This window comes from Colias eurytheme, chromosome 2 (genome assembly GCF_061535395.1).
Source record: "Colias eurytheme isolate Ceu_HAF_F1 chromosome 2, ilColEury1 Martin Lab GWU primary, whole genome shotgun sequence".
Classification (NCBI taxonomy): domain Eukaryota; kingdom Metazoa; phylum Arthropoda; class Insecta; order Lepidoptera; family Pieridae; genus Colias; species Colias eurytheme.
This window is the reverse complement of record NC_142981.1, coordinates 12,070,014-12,085,116: the sequence shown is the minus strand read 5'-3', so window position 1 is coordinate 12,085,116 and position 15,103 is coordinate 12,070,014. Positions and strand designations below refer to the sequence as shown.

Sequence of the window (15,103 nt, the reverse complement as noted above, 5' to 3'; positions counted from 1 at the left end):
TCAACTAAATCAGTCCAGTAATTTATGCGTGAAAGTGTTACAGACAAACAGACTCCCATTTAAGTATATTAGCATGGATGATGAAGAATCTGTATCAGTAATTTAATTAGATTTAATCTTGGAATGCTATTTCAAAGCATAACAATAAACTAACTTATTTAATAATGAAACTAAATATTATGTAGTATGCAAATATAGTACTGTCAGTATTCAATGAATGTACTAATGAAAATAATAATAATGTAATGTCCTTTCCACCTAAGATGATTTCTGTGACACATCGATTTTTGACACGTGTAGAGATGTCGGTTACTGAAATCGTATCAATTGTTTCCGATAATCGATAATATTCTATATGGAAATGAAATCGATTTGAATAAAGTACCAAAATTAGTTTTTTCGGCATTTCGCCAACAATTAAGTAAGGAAACTTAGCAAACAACAGCAACAAAAAGCCAACAATAACAATTAGTAAAAATAACAGAATACCACGTAAAGTATCAATATAAAAATGCAACTTATATACAAGGCTGACGTACTCGTACAGACGATTGACTCGATTGACAAACGATCACAAGATAGGCGACGATTAAGTATATGATTTTCCAACTCTATGATTTTTCAACGATCCATTTCATGTACACGAATTGCGTAAGTATTAAATTTTTGTGTTATTTTATTTTATTTTTCATTATATTAAACTAAACAATACTGTTTTTGATTTATATGCTTATGATGTTTCATTTTTATATTTTTCGTAATAATGCCGCCATAAAATAAAAATATTATGCACTAAAATTATTTTGACTTTTTAAACATAAAATACGTAATTCGAAACACGATGAAGTGTCACAGGAATCATCATAGGTGAAAAGGACTATAATTCATATGTAATAAGGTCATGCATAATAAAACAACAGAGTTAAAATAAACGCATTTAATGCCATTTCTTTGTATCGCGACTCGCCCAACTAGCGTCCATCCACAATTTAGCTTATTGTCACCCAACGGCATTACAAAACAAATTATAACAGCTAACATATCATTAGGCATTAATTTATCACAATTGGCACCTATAGAGGTCTAACAATCATACAAATACTATACAATAATTTAAAATACATTCACGATGAAATAAATTACAATAGCCGATGCTTAAAAGCAATAGAATAGAAACGATTACATTAATTAATATATTAAAAGTCTTAAAACACTTTTTTGAGGATATTTTTTATACTTTTCTTCTTCTTGCTACCGTTTTCACTGAGCTGTCCGTTTTGAGATATTTCCGTGGAGTCGGACCAGAGGCTGCCCGTGGGAGATTCTGAGGCGGCCTTTTTGCCTATTTTTCCGTTGAAAATAGGTTCTATGGTCCTCATTATGGGACTCGGCGTGCTTCTTAAGCTCTGTCTGTTGAGAGTTCTTAAAAATGCCGGTGACGAGAGCCGTCTAGTTTTGAGGGTCTTGTTCTTCAAGTTATTGAAGAAAGACCCGTTCGTTTTTGGTAACTCTTTCTTATTATTTACATCGATAAACTCTACAGGCTCTGGTACGGGCGCGAAGTATTCGCCTTCGTCTAACGGTATGGGATTGTCGTCCAGTTTCCTCACTTCATCTTGATCGATGATGCTAGAATCTGGTTCCATACTCTGGTGTATTATGGATGGTTTTCGTCTTCTGTTTTTCCGAGCAATCTGCCATTCGCCGCTGTCTTGCTCTCTGACCAATTCGTCAGTGGATTGTCGCGCTATCTGAAACGCTTCTTCACTGGGCCTTCGTTTTTTGATCGCTGGTGTTGCGTGCCCACTAACACCTTCAACCGACTTTCGTCTTAACTTCTCTTGTCTTTTCCTGAGCTTTTTGGGTACATGCACTATTATGGGTTCTGCTTTCCGTCTCTTTGTTAAATAATAGATAATTGCAGTGACGATAATAGCTTGGAATACAATGAATTTGAAGAAGGTCACGTTTCCGAACCAGCTGTCCCTTTCCTCCATTAGAAGTTCCATTGTTTTTGTCATCTTTGCTAGTTGTTCCTGTACGTTGTTCATTTGTTCTAGATATTTCTGCTCCCTTTCGTTGCTTTTCTTCCGTTCTTCTGTCATGTGAACTATGGTCTTTTCGAAAGACTTTTGCATTTCTTCTACTTGTTTCTTGTACCGTCGACTCAGCTCTTCTAGATACTGTCCCGAGAGAGACATGTTGCGCTCGAGCGTCTGTAATTGAAAAAGATCAACGTTATTATGAATAATAAAAAAACTTGCTTTTTCAGGGTGTGACAGTTTAATACATAAAACCTAAAAATTTTCAATGAATTTTAAAGATTTAACAATAATTAAAGGATTCATTATGGAAGGATTAAAATTTAAATATTGTTCAAAATAGTTCACATATTATATGTGAACTTAAAAATAACAGACCAGTCCAAAGTATAAAATTTTGATTAAGTAATGTAATGTGCAGCAGTTGAGCATACATTTGTATAATGTTGGTAAGTTCCTATTAATAAATATTTTACTTTCCAAGCAGCTTAGCAACATACATATTGGGTTTCGCAAATGTTCCTAGAATATCAGAATTAAAGTGGCAGCATACTGTATATGAAAAAATATGCCAATGATATAAGAAAAATAATTTCATAATACCCACCTTTACTCTATTTGATAGCCGCAGGAACACGGATTCCTTTTGTATTGTAGTTGAGGCTGGATTCTGGTTTATGGGGTTTTGTGTTCCATGCGGCGTCGGGTCCACTGCCATTTGATCGAAATCCGACATAAAATTATCGTTATCGGTAATAATTGTTGCATCGTTTATTTCTTCCCCTCCATTATTTACTGTTTCTTTGGTTTTCTCTACCGATATTTCTAGTTTACCATTTTTATCAGGCTTCTGATTGCTTTCCTTATTTTCTGCGTCAGGTATTTCAACATTTTTATGATCAGGCGTTATTTCTTCATGCGACTCAGGTACTGGGGTATCTTCAATAAACGCCAGTGTTTCATCCTTAATTGTCTCTATGTTGTCTTCTTTTAATACATCTATGGGGGTACTGTCATTCTTCTCTTCAGGTACAACAATTTTCTCCTCCGACAGAACAGTTTCATTGTCTTTATCATTATCAGTGTCGTTACTTTTAATTGGTATAGAATTAACATCATGTTCGCTGTTTGTTTCACTGTTTATTTTCTGCGGTGACTCGTCAATCGTTATATTTGTGGTAACATTTAATTCAGTCTCAAAACTAGTGTTTAATACGACCTTCTTCTCCTTAATCGCAAGGATATTACACAAAGCGGCCAAGTATTTTGGCGGAAACATAGCGTTCATATACGCAACACGTTCATCACTGAACTCTATTGTCTTTGTACTTTTAAAATCTAAACCGAACCGCTGACATATCCCCGTACACTTCAACGTGTCTCTTAGGAACACTTGCCGCACTAAATTTGTTAATTTGTTCGAGCTACAACTAAGAAGTTCATACACTTCACTGTAAAGAGTTTCACTACAATTATCACACACTATTATATGGCTGGGAGAGCAACACCGTTTGTACACTTTGTCTGATAATGTATCGTTTTGTTCACTAGACACATTTTTAGGAACTTCCGTTTTAAACGCTTGAGCAGCTTTCTTAACAATAGACATGACCGCATCTCTTGCGGAGCCGAAGAGATTCTTCGTCGGCTCCGTTTCGGCTGCCGGAATATCAGGAACGTCTATTATTTCATCATCTTCATCTTCCTCAATATGAGGTGAATGTTGAGAGCTTTCCTTTTCAAGTACTTCGAATTCTGACGTTCCATAAACCTTGAACAGCGAAATGGGACAATAGTGTTCTGACCCGTGGTGCGAAAGCATCTCAACTTTAATAAATTTCCCAAACAGATGTGGAAATAAATCGAAACTCTGCACGTCTCTCATGTCTTGCGCGGTGAACTGACCGACGCTTGCCCATTCCCGTGTCGGGAAACGATCGCTGAAGTACACAGCGATGTCTTTGGGAGTTGAAGAGAACAATTCAAAATTTGCTATTTCTATCTTTTGAGCTTGAACAGCCTCGCACAGCTCCACCACGAACCAGATGCGACTGTTACATGTATTGAGCATGTACTCGTCCCTGTTGGGAGACAATATGGAACTCGCGGAACCCGCTTCTGGGTTGACGGCGATCACTTTGGCCCCGCACGCGGGCGACGCGTAGTTCTTCGATCGCAATTTGGTGCTCTTACTGCTAAAATTCGTATTGCTATGACTAGGTTGACTCGAGTGGTTCAACACTGTATCTTGTTTCTCCGCTTCCGCTAATTGCTTTTGTGCCCACTCTGAGAATGATGGTATGTCTTCTTGTGGTGTTTCTGGAATGTCTTCTCCTAATGATTCATTGTCTGGCTGAGATTCGACTGTGCCCTCGTGTTCTGGCACAGGTGTGACGGTTTGAAATGCTTCTTCAACTTGCCTAGTTTCGTGCATGGACTTTGCTTTGACGATCAATCTGGGTTCAGAGGATTCTTTTTCTGCAACTTCAGGTACTTTCTCGCTGTCGGACGAATTGTCGACGATTGTGAAGCTCTGGGTATCATTGTGCTGTTCAGATTCGTTGGCGAATAGCAGTTCATCTGCCGTCCTTAAGTCCAATTTGGCGTTGTCTGTGAGGGAGATGAGTATTGGAGGCTGTCCCGTGTCAGGTAACCTGGAAATAGAAAGGCACATTTGTTAATGTTTAACAAACGACGCGACGCTATAAAATGCAAATTTTGGTCATTGAAATTATCCCAGACATCATAATTTTTAAAATAAATACTTTAAATTATCATAAATAAAACTAGTTTTTATTTTATTAATATCCAAGAAACCTAGACCTTATATCACAACACGTGAAATTTTCCAAGACTGTACACATTGTAGCGAACAATTGGGGCAATCAGTGCGTCAATTGGTTTTAATAAAACAATTTGTGTGAAACGCGTCCCGAGCATCAATAGCTGAGAGACGTAAATTAGAAACACAATGAGAACTTCACACTTGTGATAGGAAGTTGAGTGAAAACAATTCAATGTGTTATGTGTCGCAAAAACTTAAATGATCTCTTTATAAATCGCGAATAAGTTTGACATTTTACTCGACACAAAAATCATCAAAAATAAAAATACATCCTATAAATTAAACTGTACCTATATTATATAGAAATATGTATTCTGTGCTATCTATTATGATTAAACATAATCCAAATGAGTTACTTTTTATTACATATTTATGTAAAGCTTAAATTGATGGAGTTTAATTCAAATGAATATGTCCTTAATAACCTGTCTTAATTTACCTGTCCGTAATATATGCATATAAAAAGTACCGCAATTCTGATAATTTTCAATAAGAGTTCAAATGTTAAAATTAAATTATGCAAATTAATAACGGTTTTCACGCAAACCATAACAATATGAATAACAGTATTGATAAGAAAAATCAAGGCTACAAAAATTTCAAGCCAGATTAACTGTAAAGGTGTGGAAAAAAAAATTATTTTACATGAGATTAAAATATAACAGGTGACTTTCTTAATCTGTATCAGAGACTTTTAATATCATTCGTCATCTAATTCTTTGACAACTTTTTAAAGACAATAATAATGTTTAACCTATAAAAGTAAAGTAAAATTCTTGAACAGTTTCGATGCTTTTTCTTGTCTTGTAATTGTCTGTCTCCATTTGATACAAGAATACAGGTGCATCTTAATATATTTATACTTTATCTGGTGGGGCTCACTATTTAGTATTTTTACCGATAAATTAAATAATAATATTGCTGATAACATAACGAGAGGGTTGTCAATAACTTGGTTTGTCGTTCTCGCTTTTTTCAAACTCAAACATTTATTTATTCAATTAGACTTCTTCTAGAAGCACTTTTGAAACATCGGTGGTAAATGTTAAAAATATGTAATGACATATTTTTAACATTTACCACCGATTCGGAAAGCAGTATCTACGGAGAAGAACCGGCAAGAAACTCCATATACATAATATATATATAATTTTCCATTTTTACCATTACCAATACAACCTTGAATTAAATGTTTTCGTTATAAAAACTACTTGCAATACAAAATAAAATGTCAACATGTGACAAAATAAATGATGTAAATTAAAAAATTATCGCTAGTTATCAGAATACAATAAGAATTCTAACAGCGCAAGTAATAAAGATTACTTATCTTATAAATCAGGTTTTTGGATTTAACATTTAGCATTTATTCTTTTCGACTATTGCTCACTTAAGAGACAAGGAAATCAAAACATTAAATGAATATTTAATTTACAATAAACATTAATAAAACAAAATCAAAACTACTCAGATTAATTAAATTATGAAATAAACGCAACTGCCGTCGACCGCGACGGGCAAAAACGGATGCATGGATGGATGACATAATATTAATTGCTGCCGCCGACTGCCGTCGACATGTGGCGACGGCTGAAGCAGCCTCTGCCGTGCGCAACTTGCCGTTCGTCTGTTAGAACGCTTATATCAAAATATCTCGAAAAATCATAAATTAAAATAATGCTTCGTTTCTAGATATTTATATTAAGTATTTTTCTGCGTGTAATATCATTGCTTGTATTTTATTTATTTTTAATTAAATTATAAGTATCTTTATGACTATAACACCTATATTAAATGATAACATTGTGGTGTATGAAATTGCACAATATTATATGTTTTTATCACATTTTTTAAGATTTCCTATGAACATAATTTATTGTAGATTAAAGTATTATGGCAATTTTTTCTAGAATTTGCAAGGTATGTACTTATTTATAAGAGCGTCGACAATTTATTTTACTTTTGATAACAATTTTTTTTTGAAGTGAAACTTCTTTAGATGCGTTGACAGTACAATTTCAAGTCACGTCATGGAGTAAGGCGACAATTTTGAATCATGCCAAAGAAGTTTCATTTCTGACACGTATGCTCGGCACACACGCTCTATTCTTCATAGCTCTAGCTGTAACTTTAACTGAAATTGTCGTCATGGAGTAAGGCGACAATTTTGGTATCTTCCAATATTGCCAAAGAAGTTTCCCTACTGACACGTATGCTCGGCACACACGCCCCTTTTTTCGTATATAGCTCTAGCTGTAACTTTAACTGACAACCTGAAATTGTTGATTCTACCAATGACGTTAAGTCAAACACCCTTACGTGTAGAATATCTTGGTGAGCCCCTGGTGGCCACCGTACGAGAGCAGTTGGCACAGCAGCAGAGCCGCCAGCAGCGCCCGCGGCGGCGACATGGCGCGCGCGCCGCCGCATTGGCGAGCGCCGGTCACCGCCGCCCGCAGTAACCGCACCGCGCCCGCCAACACTGCGCCGTGACGTCACACGCGCTAATGTCACATTCGGCGCACAGATTATACAGCGAATCACAGATACACGCAAAAGTCACATTCGTGGCACAGATTATAGAACGAATCACAGACGACACAATCCTCAGAACGCTCAATGTCAAATCCGGTGCACAGATAACAAAGCTCTACGCTCTACAATCCATATGTTATTTATCGATTTCACATTCGGCGGACAGATACGAATCACAGATAACAAAACTCTTCACCATAATATGTCATTTATTATGTTACATTCGGTGCACAGATAATCACAGATCACACAATCCACAGATAACACTATAATCTTTATGTCACTTATTATGTTCGCAATTTCTTCGCGCGCTTTTGATTGTCACGCGTGTATTTCTGATTGCGATGGCGGGAAAACTGAGCAATTATAACATTTGTGATTAGTTGTTTATTATAGTATGGTTACTTTATTTAATTAAATTAAAACAATAGTATAGTTAAAACAGGGATGATTTTTCATTTATTAATGAGTTAATAATACAACACGACGTCTTTAAAATCATAATTTTATATTTGTATTACGTCACATGCATCATAAACGCAGATTACATTATATTTTTTACAAATCTCTCCTTAATATAATTAATGTTTATTACCGCCCTGGCCTTGTGCTTGTAATTAAAACATAACATTAACATTAACCTATCGCATTGCCAAATATTTGAAGATAAATAAGACCACGATTTAATCTACTTCTCTTTTAGAAATAAAATGTCACATTTTACGCAAAATCTCATATTAAACGCAGACAAAGTCACGGTCCCCAACTAGTTTACAATCATGGAAGAAGACCATTCATCCATTGTACATCTTATTCCTACTGCACTTAACAAATAAATTATCACATATCGAGCAACGACAAACATTATCAGCATATCTGCAGCAGAAAGAGCGACCAAATATAAAAAATAGCTTGTGAAATAAACCGACCCTTGAACATCTTAATCATGATGCACTTAAAACATTATAAATAATCGCGTAACAACGTTATACCCGTATCGACAAGTATATGCAGTAGAAATAGCGGCCAAATATGAAAAATCGTTGATTGACATACATACACACAACGCTTGCCAAACGTGTATCGATCCTCGTGTTCATATCGGTCAAGTTCGATTGGAACTGACTCATAATTGTGTGTTTATGTTTCATTCATAACGATTGAGCGTTTTCAATTGTATTGCTTGTTATGCAGTTTCTTATGAATGATGGTTATTCTCAAGGAATGAAACGAATGCCAATCTGGATTGGGACTGGCCAACTCCGCTGTACAATGCATGTAATCACAAGTGTTATCACTCTCTCTTACTATTTACTACATTATGATTGAAAAAATTGAACGTTTTGACGAGTAAGTACCATGCTATGCGAAGCTGCTGTTGAAAACAATAGGATACAGATTTCAGAAGAAAAAAAAAAGGATTTTCAGAAGAAAACTTTCAATGATGACCTGATAAATATCTGACAAATAACAACTATGCGACATGATTTTTATAAACTTTAAAAACATTATTCAACTACCCAATTAGAGTGCATTTGAACGAGTACTTTAAATTTCCATAGAAAACAACAACAACGTTAATTGAAAAGAAGAATCAACAACCACTACAATCAAGCAAATAAATCAAAAAACAATACTGCAGCGTACCCGAGTTCAGGTTGTTAATTAAAAACAATTACTCGAGCTGCAACATCGAAACAAAGAGAACATAATATTGATAGCAAGAAATACTACGTTTAATAATTGTAATCTGGGTCAATGGATGACTTCATCATTCATAAGCAATTCAATCAAGATAAGTACTGTATTAAACTAGATGGAATAGCGAGTAATCATTGATAAAAAGCAATGTGGTGAAAGACTTTCAGAGATTCGTTTAGCATGAACGTTAAGAAACAATGTAAGATGAAGGGTAGAATTAGATGTTAATTTTATAGACTTGAAAACCATAATATTAGATTGCAATCATATAAACTACAATTTTAGATTGTAGACTCAGTTCTTCATTATTAAGACATAATAAAGTACCAAGCCAAGAGAATAAGAAAGTTCGCAAATACTTAAAATGCAGTATAGGATAATCTGCGAAAACAACAAAACTATGGTCAGGCTGATTGAACGCACCATTTCTCGTACAAACGCTAAACTTAATCCAATTTGAAATGAAAGCAGTTCCCATGCATCATTACGTCGGTTTACATTCAAACTAATTATGTAACAATCTTATTGTCGGAGCAAATCTAATTTAACCGTTTAAGAAAGCAATGGTTATGTCATTTGGCATCTAAGTATAGGTATAGTGGGATCGCGCCTGTGCGTGGAAAGGATTTTTGAGGTGCATAGTGGCTAGTCACAAGTTCAATTCATCAAGTTTACCAAGAAAAACGTGATATGACTTAAATTGTAACATCAATAGCAAAGATACAGAAGAAAAAGACACTGCTGATAAATTAGACAATAACTCACTTGTTTATCAACTTGAATAAAACTCTTGTCCCGCGCAAACTCCTTACTTTATAAATTACGATACAATTTGTATTAATTTGTCCGCAAAATCACATAAAGCTATATATTAAAATGATTCATTATAATGACTGGGATCCGTTGCATGAGGTTAATTATCGTTATCGTTTAAAGTTATATAATTAAGGCCTAATATGGCATAAGATACGAATGCCCTTATTTGTAGTGTTTGTAACTAATGGATTGTAAGTAATTGATTCTATTTTATCGAATAGAATAGAATTTTGGATAAGTATTTCTGTTTATTTGTCTAACAATGGTATTAAAAATCGGTGGTAAATTTATAATGACGATTCAAAAGAAGAGCTTCTAGAAGAAGTCTATTTATAAATGTTTGAGTTTGAGTTTGAAATAGATTACAATGTATCTATTTAAAATTTAAATAATAATTTTACTATCGTAGACCTTTCATAGTTTTATTGGTGATCATTAACAAATTAATGCTCAATGACGGGTCTTAAAATGCCCTTAAAAGAGGAAAAAACAAAACCTACTAAGGGAAGTCATAATAAGTTAGTTATCCAATCCTGTTCCAAACAACTGAATTGATTCCGCGAGCACAACATCAAGAAACACCGGCGGAGGCGATTAGCGAAAGTTTTAATCATTTCACCGGCGCATCTTAGCAATCGATAAATCAATATCATCAATGAATCATAAATCAACGTCGCCATTGAACGATGAATTATTGGCCGAGCGGGCACACATGGGTTTCCTCACTGACGAGGAAGTGAAGGCACATGAAAACGTGACCCGCCGTACGCCGCGTAAACTTTAATGACACTAAGAAGTAAATCGTAATATGCCGTTTCGTTTAAGGAATCATTAAGGTAATAGCGTGCTTGAAAATTATTAACTCGTAGATTGGATACAAGGAAACGCCCGCGGCTCCGCTCAGACCGACCGCTCACGACCGAACGTGAGGTTGTTATGTAAAAGAATTAACCCCACATCTAACCCCAGCAATTAAACAGTATAATGCATGTTGGTTCGCTTCGACATTTAAACGAAAGGTTGGAAAATTATCAGCCATCGTGGAGACAGTTTAATGACATTGCATTGTGAACTTACGCTTTCGACTGTAATTGTTAGCGATATGGGGGTTAAAAATAAACAATTCTAATTTACGACAATCAAGCGTTTGGCTTTAAGTCTGACTTAAATCCTTACATATTTAGCACGAAAAATTATTTAAAATCCACTTAACTGAAAGCAATTTAAATTTGCCTAACCGAATATAGCTTCACAGGTTATCTATATTTAATAAACTAAACACCTTTTATAATATAGACAACATAACAAACCAATTGAAGCGAACTGACTACACGCCTCAAGAAAATCATCATCAGTTTTAACTAAAAAGTTTGCATGAGTTTGCATGCCTCACTTCAGCGCTTGTGGCGACTTTCAAACGGTAATGTATATGCGGGAACGGCATACAAATGTATTTGCAAGAAACTATATAATTTGCCCACTAGTAACACGATTGTTAGACTGAACTAAACAATTGTCTTACAGCTATTGGGAAACATTTGGAGTCTTGAGGAAAATAGTTTCGAACATTTTCACTCATGTTTACCGCATCTGCTATTTATCAGTGAAAACTTAGTCGATTGGTTTGGCATACATTATAATATGGAAACATACCAGACCTTCTCCTTGGTACAGTGGTTAACGCGAGTACGTAGAACCGAGGGGACTTAGGTTCGATTCCCGGTGGAGACGAAGAAAAATTAATATCTCGGTCTGGCAGGACACAAAAGGTTGATCACCTACCTTGTCCCTAAAGAAAATCGATCAATGAAACAGATGTATGCATAATGCATCTGCCCCTTAACCCACTCGGGACTTCACTATATGGAAGCAAATAGAGGGATCATTGACTGGTGATACACAAATGGAGGAAAAGAAAACACGACATACAGTTTGTCACGCTAAAATTCTTCACGCTCTATCTATAGCGTATCAAATGAAAATATCGAGTTATTCATAAAATGTCCACAATTAGCCAATAAACACGCGACTTGAACGACCTTGCAAAGGAAAAGTGGTAAGAAAGAAACATTTACGAAAAAATCCATTACGTCGTTGTTCTCTGTAATGTTGAACTGTTCATGGAACATTAATTGCGTCGTATTCACTTAAAAGCGAGAAACCTTTCAGCTTTAATTACATTCTTATAGCCTGTAGTACAAAGTAAACGTATTAAATGGTCTTACACATTTAATACGTTTACTTTTGTATTTTTACGAAATACATTTTAAATATAAACAAGTGAAATATACAATTAACACGTCTGTATCTCTAATTCGAACACGATGACTAATTCCGAGCAATAAATTCTGACAAATACAAATAAGCAACAACAAAGGGCCAAGAATGGAACCTTGCGAGACACCAAACGCACAGTAGGTGTTTGCTTTCCCTGGTGGTGCAATGCACTAGGTAGGCGGGCTGGTTCGCGATTCCGGTGTCACCGGCGCATTTTGCACTGCAAATTATGACATGAAACGCAAAAACACGTTCCGTCTAACGGGGAACAAAGTATTGACTCGGAATTCTTTCATGGGATCAATATTGTTTAAAATAGTGAAACCTTTAACAAATACATATATTGATTCCTTAGAGTACCTTTGCTTTATTGGCCAACAATTTTTGGTGAATAGAATTACCATGGATCATATTCCCAACAACATTTGTGTTACGCGAGGTACTAACCTAACACAACATCATAATGATGACACAACCGCGTCTCAAAGTTAACAAACAATTCCTAAATTAATGGTCATCTTTCAACACTGATTTTAGCACAGTCCCTTATAAATCTCAAGACAGCAATAAACACATAGGCGTTGTAATAAACCTTGGTGTACAAAGCACGAGCGGCGCCTCGGGCCAAACGCTTGCAATAAATAAATATTGTTAATGGTTATGAATTTATAGAGTAAAAGCCGACTCTTCAATCAACATACAATTACTGGTAATTATTTTATTTTATCGTCCTCATAAACGCTTTCGCTTAACGAGAATACTGCCGGCGGCACCTGTTCGCTTTATCACAGTTATGCCCTGCCCCTACAGGTTGTGATCATTTCTTACTGTACCATTACCTAATTAGGCAACTCAGTTACTAAATAGGAATTTGAACGATACACCTTATATGGAAACGTATTGAACAATATTCTCCGATAATTTCATACTTTCTTTGCAGTTGAATTGGAGAAAAGACTATGTAAGAATTGTATATTAAATCGAGGTCTTGGAAAAACATTTTCAACGATAAAATTAACGACTTCATCACGAGTAATTTACTTGACGTTTTTTCCCCAGCTTTACAAATATCATCGCATACATAGCGCATCGTCACATCTTAAATTAATTATTATACAAATCAAAAAGGGCAACCACCTTCCTGATATTGGCAATCAATATGAGGAAAATCAGATCCAACATTCAGAACATCGTGCAATCCCAATCACGTTACATCATGTAAAACCATTTGAACTACAACCCGTAGTTAAGGCATGAAACATGGAAACGATCAGCTATTTTGATTACTGATTAATTTACATCTGGAGTTTAATAATATTTCATCTCATGATCTGATACTTATAAAATTCTAGTAAATTAAGTTGAAAACGCTAACCGCGAACTATGTACCATGATATGTTACAGTGATCAAATTACACGCCTTTTACTGTTGTGGTTAAAAAATTAATTGAATCATTCTGACTAAAGATTTCTAAGGAAGGCTTTGGCACGTTTCGTATCAGCTTTAGCAGTGATAACTTATTGATACATAGAAATACGAATTCAAGCTGTCATTTCCTTCCACACAAAACGCAGTTGCGTTTCAGAGTCAGGGCTAAAACGAATAAGTGATGATAATTTTGTGTTCAATAGCGTATGCCAGAAAAATATAACATACTTAGCTCCAGTTTTCTGATTTCATTTCTGACTTAGCGTTCACCTTTACATCGGTGATATCCTGCCCTTTCATTGGAGTAGTGCAGAGCAAATTAGAAATCGTCTCTGTAGGTGGGTACCGTGGGCGACGTATAATGAAGTCGCGGTCTGTGACAGCCGCAATAACAAGTATTTACTGTCCATTGTCTCGCCGGTGTCGCAAGTGTCGTTTACTTTGAAACCGGACCGCTTATTGATATGCCCGTCTAAGATTCATGCGAACGACATGTGAAAATCTGTTAGGGAGGCTATTTATAGAGAGCAGACGTATTTGAACAAATAGGATAGATGAATAATGCATCTGATATTGAGTGCTTTATGGAATTCGTTAGTTATATTGAATAGTTAAAGCGAATATTGATCGGCGTCGATATTCGATCGGTATGATTGAAATTCTTAGAGATTCATAGTACCTAAAATCAATTTGAAGGTAATGTTTCTACAATTGCACTTTAAATTTATATGTTTTTATTTATTCATTTGTATTACACACCGGATATGTACAAAACATTGACCTACTAGAATAACAAAAAATGCACTAAGAATACATCAAAATTTCGACACGCTTTTGAAAATTTAGAACATGCGGGCAAAAACGTGTGTTTAAGTATTAATGCACACACTTTTTCACAGACATGAAGAAAACGATACAGGATAAATAGCGAGTAGGGATTGGATTCACGTAAACCTAAGACCATATTACACATAGACTGTGTATGATTCTTACATAATTTAAAATAAATAGGTCCGATTCGTTACCATTTAAGGAGCAGCCAATAAAAATCAATGCTCCCGCACGTGACACGATTGATTTATCCTTACCCTCATCACTATTTCAACAGGAGTGACTCCGGAAGAGTATAAATAATACGCTTATCCGTGGTCTTGTTAAATATACGTTAACTTAACAGGCCGTTGAACCGGGATAATGTACGATCAACTGCATTATAGAGGAATCTACGCGATTATTCATATCAGAAGCTGTGTTTGTAAATATTGGCTATTTACGCATTCTTTATTGAGATTTAGTAACATCAGTGTAATTTATTGTTGTTTGTTTAGTATGCAACATAACAACTGATCGTAATAGTATTATTTATTGAACCAGAAATAACGGAGTATAGATCTAAAATAAGGACTCCCTCCTATCATGTTCAACAAATACACATAATTTTATATAAAATATACCTAA

General features: G+C 35.3%; 1 protein-coding gene across 2 annotated transcripts in view; it reads right to left on the bottom strand.

Moving 5' to 3' along the window:
* Window positions 1-922: 922 nt before the first annotated feature.
* Window positions 923-15,103, bottom strand: part of LOC149910730 (SUN domain-containing ossification factor) — a 56,902-nt gene continuing 42,721 nt past the window's right edge. The window contains exons 2-4 of one of the 2 annotated variants that reach the window (XM_090116328.1): window positions 7,207-7,778; window positions 2,650-4,696; window positions 923-2,216 (exon numbers count right to left, since the gene is read on the bottom strand). In XM_090116328.1, the coding sequence (XP_089972454.1) occupies window positions 1,206-2,216; window positions 2,650-4,696; window positions 7,207-7,298 (3,150 nt within the window). In that variant the 5' untranslated portion in view covers window positions 7,299-7,778 and the 3' untranslated portion in view covers window positions 923-1,205. The remainder of the gene's footprint in view (window positions 2,217-2,649; window positions 4,697-7,206; window positions 7,779-15,103) is intronic. The other variant, XM_090116320.1, reaches the window with a different exon arrangement.